The sequence below is a fragment of the Chiloscyllium plagiosum genome, unplaced genomic scaffold (assembly GCF_037043375.1).
Source record: "Chiloscyllium plagiosum isolate Xiang-an unplaced genomic scaffold, Cpla_swu_hap1 HiC_scaffold_5, whole genome shotgun sequence".
Taxonomy (NCBI): Eukaryota; Metazoa; Chordata; class Chondrichthyes; order Orectolobiformes; family Hemiscylliidae; genus Chiloscyllium; species Chiloscyllium plagiosum.
Window position 1 is genome coordinate 35,415,562 of NW_028270143.1, and position 14,039 is coordinate 35,429,600.

Sequence of the window (14,039 nt, forward strand, 5' to 3'; positions counted from 1 at the left end):
ATGCGGCCGCACCAGAGTCTTATACAACTGCATCATGACCTCAGGACTCCGGAACTCAATTCCTCTACCAATAAAAGCCAGTACGCCATATGCCTTCCTCACCGCACTATTTATCTGGGTGGCAACTTTCAGAGATCTGTGTACATGGACACCAAGATCCCTCTGCTCATCCACACTACCAAGTATCCGACCATTAGCCCAGTACCCCATCTTTTTGTTATTCTTCCCAAAGTGAATCACCTCACACTTAGCTACATTGAATTCCATTTGCCACCTTTCTGCCCAGCTCTGCAGCTTCTCTATATCCTGCTGTAACCTGCCACATCCTTCCTCACTGTCAACAACTCCTCCGACTTTCGTATCATCCGCAAACTTGCTCACCCAACCTTCTAACCCCTCTTCCAGGTCATTTATAAAAATGACAAACAGCAATGGTCCCAAAACAGATCCTTGCGGAACACCGCTAGTGACGGCACTCCGTGAAGAAACTTTGCCATCAACTACTACCCTCTGTCGTCTTCCATCCAGCCAATTCCTAATCCAAACCTCCAACTCACCCTCAATGCCATATCTCCGTATTTTCTGCAGTAGCCTACCATGGGGAACCTTATCAAACGCCTTACTAAAATCCATATATACCACATCTACCGCTTTCCCCTCATCAACCTCCTTCGTCACCTTTTCAAAGAATTCAATAAGGTTTGTGAGGCACGACCTGCCCTTCACAAAACCATGCTGACTATCCTTGATCACATTATTCCTATCCAGATGTGCATAAATCCTATCCCTTACAATTCTCTCTAAGACTTTGCCCACAACAGAAGTGAGACTCACCGGCCTATAGTTACTAGGGTTATCCCTACTCCCCTTTTTGAACAAGGGAACCACATTTGCTATCCTCCAGTCTTCTGGCACTACTCCTGTAGACAAAGAGGACATAAAAATCAAGGCCAATGGCTCTGCAATCTCCTCCCTGGCTTCCCAGAGAATCCTAGGATAAATGCCATCAGGCCCAGGGGACTTATCTATGTTCACCTTTTCCAGGATTTCCAACACCTCTTCTCTACATACCTCAAAGCCATCCATTCTACTTATTTGTGACTCAGTATTCACATCGACGACAATGCCCTGTTCCTGAGTAAATACTGAAGAAAAGTATTCATTCAGTGTCTCCCCAATCTCTTCCGCCTCCACACGCAACTTCCCACTACTATCCTTGACTGGACCTATTCCTACCCTAGTCATTCTTTTATTCCTAACATACCTATAGAAAGCCTTAGGGTTTTCCCTAATCCTACCGACTAAGGACCTTTCATGTCCCCTCCTTGCTGCTCTTAGCTCTCTCTTCAGGTCCTTCCTGGCTACCCTATACCTCTCAATCGCCACAATTGAACCTTCACGTCTCATCTTGAGATAGGCCGCCCTCTTCCATTTAACAAGGGATTCCAATTCCTTATTAAACCACGGCTCCCTCGCACGACCCTTTCCTCCCTGCCTGACAGGTACATAATTATCAAGGACACTCAATAGTTGCTCCTTGAACAAGCTCCACATATCATTTACACTCTTGCCTTGGAGTCTACTTTTCCAAGCCACACATCCTAAGTCATGCCTCACCGCATCATAATTTCCCTGACCCCAGCTATAACTCTTGCCCTGTAGTACACACTTATCCCTCTCCATCACGAGAGTAAAAATCACCGAATTATGGTCACTATCCCCAAAGTGCTCACCTACCTCTAATTCTAACACCTGGCCTGGTTCGTTACCCAGAACCAAATCCAGTATGGCCTCACCTCTTGTTGGCCTGTCTACATATTGTGTCAGGAAACTCTCCTGCACACATTGAACAAACACTGACCCATCTAACGAACTTGAGCTATAGCTTTCCCAATCAATATCAGGAAAGTTAAATATACCCATCCAAATGCCTCTTAAATGTTGCAATTGTACCAGCCTCCACCACTTCCTCTGGTAGCTCATTCCACAGGAGAAAGTGAGGTTTGCAGATGCTGGAGATCAGAGCTGAAAATGTGTTGCTGGAAAAGCGCAGCAGGTCAGGCAGCATCCAGGGAACAGGAGAATCGACGTTTCGGGCATAAGCCTTCCTGAAGAAGGGCTTATGCCCGAAACGTCGATTCTCCTGTTCCCTGGATGCTGCCTGACCTGCTGCGCTTTTCCAGCAACACATTTTCAGCTCTAGCTCATTCCACACAAATACCACCCTCTGAGTGAAGAGGTTGCCCCTTTGGTCTTTTTTATATCTTTGCCCTCTCACCCTAAACCTATGCCCTCTAGTTCTGGACTGTCCCACCCCAAGGAAAAGACTTTCTCTATTTATCCTATCCATGCCCCTTATAATTTTGTAAACCTTTATAAGGTCACCCCTCAGGCTTCGAAGCTCCAGGGAAAACAGCCCCAGCCTGTTCAGCCTCTCCCTCTAGCTCAAATCCTCCAACCCTGGCAACATCCTTGTAAATCTTTTCTGAACCCTTTCAAGTTTCACAACATCTTTCCGATAGGAAGGAGACTAGAATTGCATGCTATATTCCAACTGTGGCCTAACCAATGTCCTGTACAGCCGCAACATGACCTTCCAACTCCTGTACTCAATACTCTGACCAATAAAGGAAAGCATACCAAGTGCCTTCTTTACTACCCTATCTACCTGCGACTCCACTTTCAAGGAGCTATGAACCTGCACTCCAAGGTCTCTTTGTTCAGCAACACTCCCTAGGACCTTACCATTAAGTGTACAGGTCCTGCTAAGATTTACTTTCCCAAAATGCAGCACTTTGCATTTATCTAAATTAAACTCCAATGCTTAATGTAAATAGTGTGGATAGAAAAGTAGAGCTGAGGCCACAATCAGATCAGCTGTAATCTCCTTCAATTGTGAAGAAGATTCAAGGGACCAAATTCTGGTTCATGACTTGTAATGTCATTAGAATCAAGTGGTTTCAGTGTCTCATAAGGTTGCGTAACATCCAAATATTAAACAGTTACCTTGTAAACTTAACCGCATGAGTACAGGTAAACAGAGCTGCGATCTTGTCCACTTGTAACATTTCTTTGAATGTTAACTAATGTTAACTAACACAGTGGTGAAATCAGAAGTTGTTTCTCAACTGTCGTAATAATATGCACATTTACCTGTGTTGATAAGGTAGTTCATCAACTTAGCTTTTTGACAGACAGAACATACAATTGATATTAGGAAGTGAAGGAGATCTGTAATCCTGTTGAAGTACTGTATGACATGAGGGGATAAAGGGAAAGTAATTTCTGGCAATGGCAGATATCTTTGAAAATCACAATCAACTTGATGAAATGTTTGAATGCCAAAGTTTGAGAAGCTTAATGTGTAACATAATACCAAATTAATGTAAGAGACTGGGATTGCCATAGTGTTAAGGGTTTAGATGGAGAGGAACTTGTTAAGTGTGTACAAGAAAATTTTCTGATTCAATATGTGGATGTACCTACTAGAGAAGGTGCAAAACTTGACATACTCTTGGAAAATAAGGCAGGGCAGGTGACAGTGAGGAGTACTTTGGGGCCATCGACTATACTTAGTTTTATATTAGTTTTAAAATAATGATGGAAAAGGATAGACCAGATCTAAAAGTTGATGTTGTAAATTGGAGAAAGGCCAAGTTTGACGGTATTAGGCAAGAACTTTCAAAAGCTGACTGGGGGCAGAGGTTCGCAGGTAAAGGAATGGCTGGAAAATGCGAAGCCTTCAGAAATGAGGTAATGAGAGTCCAGAGAAAGTATATTCCTGTTAGGGTGAAAGGAAAGACTGGTAGGTATAGAGAATGCTGGATGACTTAAGAAATTGAGGGTTTGGTTAAGAAAAAGAAGGAAGCATATGTCAGGTATAGACAAGATGGATCGAGTGAATCCTTAAAAGAATATAAAGGCAGTAGGAGTATACTTAAGAGGGAAATCAGGAGGGCAAAAAGGGGACATAGCTTTGGCAAATAGAATTAAGGAGAATCCAAAAGGTTTTTACCAATACATTAAAGACGAAAGAGTAACTAGGGAGAGAATAGGGCCCTTCAAAGATCAGCAAGGTGGCCTTTGTGTGGGGCCGCAGGAGGTGGGGCAGATATTAAACAAGTATTTTGCATCAGTATTTACTGTGGAGAAGGACATGGAAGATATAGACTGTAGGGAAATAGATGGTGACATCTTGAAAAAGTGTCCATAATACAGGGGAGGAAGTGCTTGACATGGTCAGGTGTACCCTAGAACTCTGTGGGAAGGTAGGGAAGTGATTGCTGGGCCTCTTGCTGAGATATTTTTGTATCATTGATAGTCACTGGTGAGGTGGCAGAAGACTGGAGGTTGCCTAACGTGGTGCCACTGTTAAAGAAAGGAGGTAAGGACAAGCCAGGGAACTATAGACCAGTAAGCCTGACATGGTGGTGGGCAAGTTGTTGGAGGGGATCCTGAGGGACAGGATGTACATATATTTGGAAAGGCAAGGACTGATTAGGGATGGGTCAGCATGGCTTTAGGTGTGGGAAATCATGGCTCACAAACTTGATTGAGTTTTTTGAAGAAGTAACAAAGAGGATTGATGAGGGCAGAATGGTGGACGTGATCTATATGGACTTCAGTAAGGCATTCGACAAGGTTCCTCGTGGGAGACTGGTGAGCAATGTTAGCTCTCCTGGAATACAGGGAGAACTAGCCATTTGGCTACAGAACTGGCTCAAAGGTAGAAGACAGAGGGTGGTGGTGGAGGGCTGTTTTCAGACTGGAGGCCCGTGACCAGTGGAGTGCCACAAGGATCAGTGCTGGATCCACAACTTTTCGTCATTTATATATATGATTTGGATGTGAGCAAAAGAGATATAGTTAGTAAGTTTGGAGATGACACCAAAATTGGAGGTGTAGTGGACAGCGAAGAAGGTTACCTCTGAGTACAACGGGATCTTGATCAGATGGGCCAATGGGATGAGAAGTGATCGATGGAGTTTAATTGAGATAAATGTGAGGTGCGGAATTTGGGAAAGCTAATCTTATCAGGACTATTCCACTTAATGGTGAGGTCCTAGGGAGTGTTGCTGAACAAAGAGACCTTGGAATGCAGGTTCATAGCTCCTTGAAAGTGGAGTTGTAGGTAGATACAATAGTGAAGAAGGCGTTTGGTATGCTTTCCTTTATTGGTCAGAGTATTGAGTACAGGAGTTGGAAGGTCATGTTGCGGCTGTACAGGACATTGGTTAGGTACAGGACATTGGTTATTCCAACGCAATAACTGTTGGAATATTGCGTGCAATTCTGGTCTCCTTCCTGTCGGAAAGATGTTGTGAAACTTGAAAGGGTTCAGAAAGGATTTACAAGGATGTTGCCAGGGTTGGAGGATTTGAGCTACAGGGAGAGGCTGAACAGGTTGGGGCTGTTTTCCCCGGAGCGTCGGAGGCTGAGGGGTGACCTTATAGAGGCTTATAAAATCATGAGGGGCATGGATAGGATAAATAGAGAAAGTCTTTTCCTTGGGATGGGAGAGTCCAGAACTAGAGGACATAGGTTTAGGGTGAGAGGGCAAAGATATATAAAAGACCAAAGGGGCAACCTCTTCACTCAGAGGGTGGTATGTGTGTGGAATGAGCTGCCAGAGGAAGTGGTGGAGGCTGGTACAACAGCAGCATTTTAAGAGGCATCTGGATGGGTATATGAATAGGAAGGGTTTGGAGGGATATGGACCAGGTCCTGGCAGGTGGGCCTAAATTGGATTGGGATATCCAGTCGGCATGGATGAGTTGGACCGAAGGGTCACTTTCTGTGCTGTATATCTCTATGACTCTAAGTACTTTGTTAATTCAATTTATGTCCTATTGGTACATTTATATTATATATATATATTGAAAACAGCATTTTATTTTCAAATTTTTATGAAATATTCATTTTTTTCTGTCATCTATAAAACCTACCATCTGTGATGTAAGAGCCCTTTAGAATTGTTGTGGAATGTTGAATCTATGTAACAATATTACATATTGCTCTTGAGGCACTATTCATTGTTACACTGAAGCCATCTTACAGCAAACTGACTTTTATGTATCTGAAATGAAATAATTGATTCTGAACATGCGTAAAGCATCTGTGAATTATGTTATAAAAATAGAAAATGCTCTAAATAGAGATCAGACAGTGTCTGAAACTGAGGAGACAGTGAACATTTCAGGTCATTTTCAACAAAAATATAGGAGACAGGGATTTAGCAATTTGTCAAAACCAGAAACAAGGGAAAAGAGGTGAAGGGTAGGAAATAATAAAAGCAAGTGTGTATCCTCAGGTGGAAGGTGTGGTCAATTAAAGGACAAAAAGGGATACTATTGTGATATAAAAGTGGATGTTTCTTTACCTCTCTCATTGTCAGCTTGGAGCCTACTCTTCAAGCTTGTGAATTTCCCCTGCAGATTGTAATAATAAGAAAAATGATTTTGGAGCTAACGTAATTTTATTAAATCAATCTCTTATTCATTATTATTTAATGAGGCAATTTCCAAGACACTTTGTGTTAAACAAGACTACACGAGGAGTCTGTGCATCGTAGTCATCAGTTATGCCTTAATTATGGCTCCTGCACTCGGAATGTGCCTGAATTGGCATACAGTGTATTTGGTGGTCACAAGACAGAATTGTTAACACTTTTCAGAAAGAAATCATCCCATTATTTATAGTAGTGACAAACCAAAGGCAAGTGTTCACAAGGAGAGCTATTGAAACCATTTCCATTCTTCTTTCACTACCCACTTTCAAATAAGGACAAGTCAGATTCTACCCAGGTGATGAATGAATTTTGATAATTTACGGGCCAAAAAAATAAAAGCAAGAGTAAGTCAAAAACTCCTTGAACCCACAATATCATTCAATCAAGTTTGTGGTTGATATTTAACCTCACCTCATCTTCACACACTATCTCATAGAATATAGAACAATACAGCACAGAACAGCCCCTTCGGCCCACGATGTTGTGCCGAACATTTGTCCAACTTAAGCACCTATCCATGTACCTATCCAATTGCCGCTTAAAGGTCACCAATGATGCTGACTCTGCCACTCCCACAGGCAGCGCATTCCATTCCCCCACCACACTCTGGGTAAAGAACCTACCCCAGACATTCCCCCCTATACCTTCCACCCTTCATCTTAAATTTATGTCCCCTTGTAACATTCTGTTGTACCCGGGGAAAAAGTCTCTGACTGTCTACTCTATCTATTCCCCTGATCATCTTATAAACCTCTATCAAGTCACCCCTCATCCTTCACTGTTCCAATGAGAAAAGGCCTAGCACTCTCAACCTTTCCTCATACAACCTATTCTCCATTCCAGGCAACATCCTGGTAAATCTCCTCTGCACCCTCTCCAAAGCTTCCACATCTTTCCTAATGTGAGGCGACCAGAACTGCACACAGTACTCCAAATGTGGCCTTACCAAGGTCCTGTACAACTGCAACATCACCTCACGACTCTTGAATTCAATCCCTCTGCTAATGAATGCTAATACACCTTAGGCCTTCTTACAAGCTCTATCCATCTGAGTGGCAACTTTCAAAGAGCAATGAACATAGACCCCAAGATCCCTCTGCTCCTCCACCTTACTGAGAACCCTACCGTTAACCCTGTATTCCGCATTCTATTTGTCCTTCCAAAATGGACAACCTCACACTTGACAGGGTTGAACTCCATCTGCCACTCCTCAGCCCAGCTCTGCTTCATATCTAAGTCCCTTTGCAGCCAACAACAGCCCTCCTCACTATCCACAACTCCACCAATCTTCGTATCGTCTGCAAATTTACTGACCCACCCTTCAACTCCTTCTTCCAAGTCATTAATAAAAATTACAAATAGCAGAGGACCCAGAACTGATCCCTGCGGAACTCCACTTGTAACTGGGCTCCAGTCTGAATATTTACCATCTACCACCACTCTCTGACTTCGACCGGTTAGCCAGTTCTCTACCCAACTGGCCAAATTTCCCACTATCCCATGCCTCCTGACTTTCTGCATAAGCCTACCATGGGGAACCTCATCAAATGCCTTACTAAAATCCATATACACTACACTGCTCTACCGTCATCCCTGCTCTACCCTCATCCACATTTTTTATCTCAATATCACCTGATTCCTTTCGAGTCCAATAATCTATGGTTTTCATCTTTAATTAAACTCAACAGCAGAGTATGAAGAGCTTGTTCGAGTAGAGAATTTGAAAGGTTCCTAACCTTCCAAGTAAAAATAAAAATTCTGCTCATTTCAATTCAATGTTCCACCCCCAATCTTGAGACCATATGCCCCATCTCTCAACCCCTAAGTTTAAGACATACTAGCCCAAAAAAAGTTTTGAACCTTTCCAGAATGATGATATGTTTTGATGAGTTGATCTTTTATTCACAGAATATAATCAATCTTACTCCGTCTGTCATAGGAAAACGCTCTCATTTCAAGAATCAATATAGTGCGCCTTCATTGTTTTCTCTTTTTGAGAGCAGAGATACAGTATTTCACAGATTTACTCATATAATTATTTGATTTATTTTTCAACATGCAAATGTATTTGTACGTAGGCAGAAGTTTTACTTAAATAACAGCAATATAAAAATAAAAATATTTTTGTCTTTGAAACACTCTGGAATGTCTTGAGTACATGAAAGATACGATTTAAAAATTTAAGCTGTCACCTCAGCTCACACCAAACATTCCCCTGTTTTCTATCAGTGGTCTTTTTGGGTCACCTTACTTTACATGTAACATACTATGGGACTTTTGAGTTTATTGTTTTTCTAATCTAGTTTGTGCAACTGTTGCAAGATTTTGAGTGTGTGGCTGAGTCAACATTTCTCAAATGTTGCTGTGCGGCAAATTTTCAACTGTTAATTCACATCTTATTTTAATCTGCAGGAAGTAGATAGGCTCAAGCTTGCTGCGAACTTTGGAAAACTTTGCACGATACCCCTAGACAGTATTCTTATGAACAATGTTGCATTACAGTTTTTCATGGGTAAGTGCTTTCTTAAACACCTGCATTCAGCAATAATTAGGGGTATAAATATTAGATGTTTTTTTCTACATGATATCTTGGTTAAATAGTGTTTTGATTCTGAAGAATTTCTACAGTGGGAGTAGCATGAGGGTCACAGAGGTGTACAGCACAGAAACAGACCCTTCAGTCCAACTCATCCATGCTGACCAGATATAAGTACCTAATCTAGTCCCATTTGCCAGTATTTGGCCCATATCCTTCTAAACCCTTCCTATTCATAAGCCTATCCAGATGCATTTTAAATGCTGCGATTGTACCAGCTTCCACCACTTCCTCTGGCAGCTCATTCCATTCACACACCACCCTCTGCGTGAAAAAGTTGCCTCTTTAAGTACCGTTTAAAATGTCCGCTCTCACCCTAAACCTATGCCTTCTAGTTCTGGACTCCCCCACCCAGGGAAAAGACTTTGTCCATTTATACTCTCCATGCCCCTCATGATTTTATAAACCTCAGGTCACTCCTCAGTCTCCCTGCTCCGGGGAAAACAGCCCCAGCCTATGCGGCCTCTCCCTATAGCTCAAATCCTCCAACTCTGGCAACATCCTTGTAAAACCTTTCTGAACCCTTTCAAGTTTTACAACATCCTTCCCTTAGGAAGGAGACCAGAATTGCATGCAATATTCCAAAAGTGGTCTAACCAATGTCCTGTACAGCCGCAACCTGACCTCCCAACTCCTATACTTAATGCTCTGACCAATAAAGGAAAGCATACCAAACGTCGTCTTCACTATCCTATCTACCTGCGACTCCATTTTCATGGAACTATGAACCTACACTCCAAGGTCTCTTTGTTCAGGAACACTCCCTAAATTTTAAGTTTTCATGAAATTTATTAGGGATTATAATTTTTTTTCTTCATTACAAATATTATGATCCAAAATTGCATCATCATCTTAGAAAACAAAAATGTCCCCACAATCCAAAGATTGCTGAACTGCTCATGCTAAATAAAGAGAGAGACTGACTGACTGACTGACTGACAGACAGACGTGCTCTTTGAAGGGCTATTGCCTCGCCAGTGGACTGAATGCTTTCTTTCGACCTAGTAGGGATTCTATGGTGCTATACAATGTTAGTTGCCATCATGCACCATATGTCAGCTGCATTTAACAAAGTTACCCCAGCTCTGTGAAGTGACTGTCCACTATGTCCTTCAAGGCTGTATGCTTGTCTCATGCTTCTTTTAATTTTTGTGATAGCTGTGCTTGAGATTCAGCAAGAAGCCTCTGCGCATGTTTGCCCGTGCTTCAACACGTCTAGGAAGTTCCATTTTTGAATAGACCAAGATCACCGAAAATGTCACTTGAAAGTTTTTGTTTGCAGTTCACATGCTATAGCAGTACATAGTGTGAGGGATCTGTGCCCCATTGCAAATTGTTTAACCTTTTTGTAAGCAAAAAAATGTCCTTATCAAATACTTAATACACAGCATTCCTAGTGCTGATGGTTGGTTTGAACTAGACTTCAACATCTTGCAATAATATAGTGCCTTTAACTTAAGATGGATTGTGTGATGTGTTACTTATTTTAAAATTCCCAGCCTATATTTATTTGGCTGGTTTAGTTAAGCCTCTGCCTACATCCTGCTGTGTATAGTTACAGGCTGCTTCAATATTTGAGTTGCAGATGCTTTTGAGCACTGCAATCATCAGCAAGTATCCTGATCCTGACATTATTGTGGTGGAAGGAGCAGTTAAACCTGGTTATGCCTAGGACACAACCCTTTGGAGCACCTGCAATGATACCCTGAGACTGTGATGACTAGGCCCCAACATCCCAGCAATCTCTCTTTGTTAGGTATGATACTGCCCAAATGTGAGTTTTTCCTTCGATTCTGAGGTACTTGGAATACCTTTGAAAATGTTACTTGAAGCCTAAACAGTGAAGAACCAGTGGAAGTGATGGATTAGGATATTCAAAAAGCTTTTGATAATGTCCATAGAGAAAGTTTGTAAATAAAAGTATGGTGTATCGGATCAAAGGAAATATTTTCGCATGGATTGAAAATTGGTTCATGAGTAGAACACAAAATAGAAATAAACAAATGGTTCTCCGGATGGAAGGCTGCGACTAGCAGAATACTACAATGGTCAGGGTGAACTCCACAATTATTGACAATCTATGTGAAGGATTTGAATGTTGAAAACAATTGTAATATCTCAAAATTTGCTGGTGACTCCAAACTGAATGGGAACACAAATTGAGGTAGATATAAGCAGGCTTCAAGTGAACTTGGACAAGTTAAGAGATCTAGAACATGTCTGATGGAATATAATGCGACTAGATGTAAATTTTTCCTTTTAAAAGGATTTTTAAAAATATTTGGTAGAAAAAACTGAAACTTAGAATATTTTGAAAATAATCAGCAATTGTGAAGTGCTGGTGTCCAAAGGAGCTTCGAAGACCTTGTCAATGCACAACTAAATGTTAGCATGCAGAGGCAGCAAGCCATTAGGACAGCAAATGGTCTGTTGGTATTTGTTTTATGGGGGTATGAGTGTACAGGTCATTCAGCTATAACGTGTATTTCATTAACACGATTGATAAATAGGGAATGATGTTTCTAGAACGTGAACTTTTAAAACATGTCGCCTGTAGTGCAATTGCATCACCAACACTTCAAGTGCTATTTTTATTGCGTGAATTTTATATAGCGTGGGGTTGCATAAGAACGCAACCGTTGCATTATAGAAGAAATGACTGTATATGGAAGTAAAGGTGGCTTGCTGCAGTTGTATAGTGCCGTGATTAGACATAGCATAAGTATTGTGTCCTGTTTTAGTCGTCTCAGCCAAGGAAGGACACATTTGCCACTGAAGGAATTCAAGGGATGGTCATCAAATAATCTCTGGAATAGTGAAATTGTATTATGAGAATAGATTTGTATTCAGTGTAGTTTTTAAAATGAGAGGTGATCACATTGAAATTTGTACACTTTCATAAGGTTTGACAGGATTATAATCAATAGATTATGTCCCTGGCTGTTGACTCTAGAACCAAGGGATGTAATCTCAGAATAAGGGACAGGCCATTTAAGACTGAGGTGAGGGAGAATTTCTTACTTGCAAGATAGTGGATCTTTGGAATTGGCTGCTCCAGAGGGCTGTAGAATCTCCATCCCGCAGATTCGGGACAGAAGTCAATAGATTTCTCAAGTTGAATGATATCAAGGTATATCAAGGTAATGAGAGAAAACAGCTTTGAGTACACAATTAGCTCTGATCCAGAATGGTTGGGCAGACTGGATGGGCTGACGAGTTTACAGCCATTCATTTCCATAGGTGCAGTAAAACCTGATTCTTATTCTGAACTAACAAATCCTCCAATACTTTTGCTCTTCTACTCTGATTATTCCCCTCCTGTGCACCTGAGCCCCCTGTAATGTCATGGCCTTGGCTGGAGAATCAACACCTTTGCCAATATCCAAAAATGAAAATGGTTTGCGAGTGAGCTTCCTTTGAGACTCCTGCAATACTTGCCTGGTTTTCCTAGACTGCATGTATGCTCCTCTACTGATGTGGCCACTTTTTAAAAAAAATGTCATTCAGATAGTTCACTGCCTTGTGAGTGTACCACAATAACTTCAGCTATTGCTGAGTTCCAACATCTGGAGCTTGGGCTTCTGCAATTGTTCATGTTTCCCTGTGAGGCCATTTGTTTAGATCAAATGGTGCATCCATAATTTCTCAAATTTCACTTGGCCAAGCTGCCATGTTGTAGCATAACATAAATTATTTATTATGATTTAGAGGTGCCGGTGTTGGACTGGGGTGTACAAAGTTAAAAATCTCTCAACACCAGGTTATAGTCCGAACAGGTTTATTTGGAAGCACTAGCTTTTGAGGCACTGCCTCTTTATTGGGTGGTTGTGGAGGAGGACCAGAAGACACAGAATTTATAGCAAAAGGGTTACAGTGTCACGGAGTTGTAATGATACAATAAACAAACATCGATTAAGTCTTGCATTTTTTTTGGATGGGATATGCTGGTTTGGGCTCTTTAATATGTAAATTCAAAAGCTCCTTTTAAGTTACATTTTCAAAGTGGCATCGGTTTATCTAACAAAAGATGTTATCTTAGCTCAGACAATGTATTCAATATGTGAACTTAAAGTCTGTCCCAATGTTGAGTCAGTTTTATTTTAAAACTGGTGCTTTCAGAATCTGACGTGGATTTATGCAGTTTTTGAGCTAAAGAAAATGTAATTCTGCAACTACAGATCCACCCCATAAATTTATATGTGTGCATGTGCAGGGGAGAGACCGAATGGGTTGTATATGGGTGTGAGTGCATGTGAAAGAGTATGTGTAAGCTTGGTCAAGTATGTGTGTGTGTGTAATGGGGGAGAACCTGTGAGAGGGTGTATGCATGAGAGAGAGCTTGTTTATGAGAGAGGGTCTGAGTGAGGCAGTGAGATGGATGGGTGTGTGTGTGTGGCGCAGTGGAGTCACCTGTAGTGTGACATGAATCAAAGGTCCTGGTTGAGGCCATCCCCATCGGTATCAGACTTGGCTATCAGCCTCTGCTCAGCCACTTTCCGTTGTTGCTTGTCTCAAAGTCTGCTTTGGAGGATGGTCACCCGAAGGCCCGAGGCTGAATGTCTCAGACTGCTGAAGTGTTCTCCAACTAAGAGGGAACACTCCTGTCTGGTGATCATTGTACGGAGTCCATTCATTAGTTGTCAGTGTCTGCTCGGTCTTGCGAATGTACCAATTTCAGAACATTATTTTACCCAAAAACTGCATAAATCCATGTCAGATTCTGAAAATCTCACTTTAGGAATAAAACTGATTCAGCATTGACACAGATTTCAGTTCACACCTTTAATACATAAAGCATCACACCTCCTTCCGCCTCCAACCCCCTGCCTTCATCAAGCTCCTTCATTTACTAAATTTTCAGCTTCTCATTCAGCCCAAACTAAACTGAATCTGACTTACACTTTGTATTGAACTGTCAGGAACTCTAGAGCCAGC

The 14,039-nt window shown here is 41.6% G+C and overlaps 1 protein-coding gene across 6 annotated transcripts in view; it reads left to right on the forward strand.

The window, feature by feature from the left end:
- snx13 (sorting nexin 13) overlaps positions 1-14,039 on the forward strand; it is a 234,419-nt gene that overhangs the window by 118,113 nt on the left and 102,267 nt on the right. For all 6 annotated transcript variants that reach the window (XM_087987099.1, XM_087987100.1, XM_087987101.1 and 3 more), the window contains exon 12: positions 8,921-9,020. In XM_087987099.1, coding sequence (XP_087843225.1) covers positions 8,921-9,020 — 100 coding nt within the window. The remainder of the gene's footprint in view (positions 1-8,920; positions 9,021-14,039) is intronic.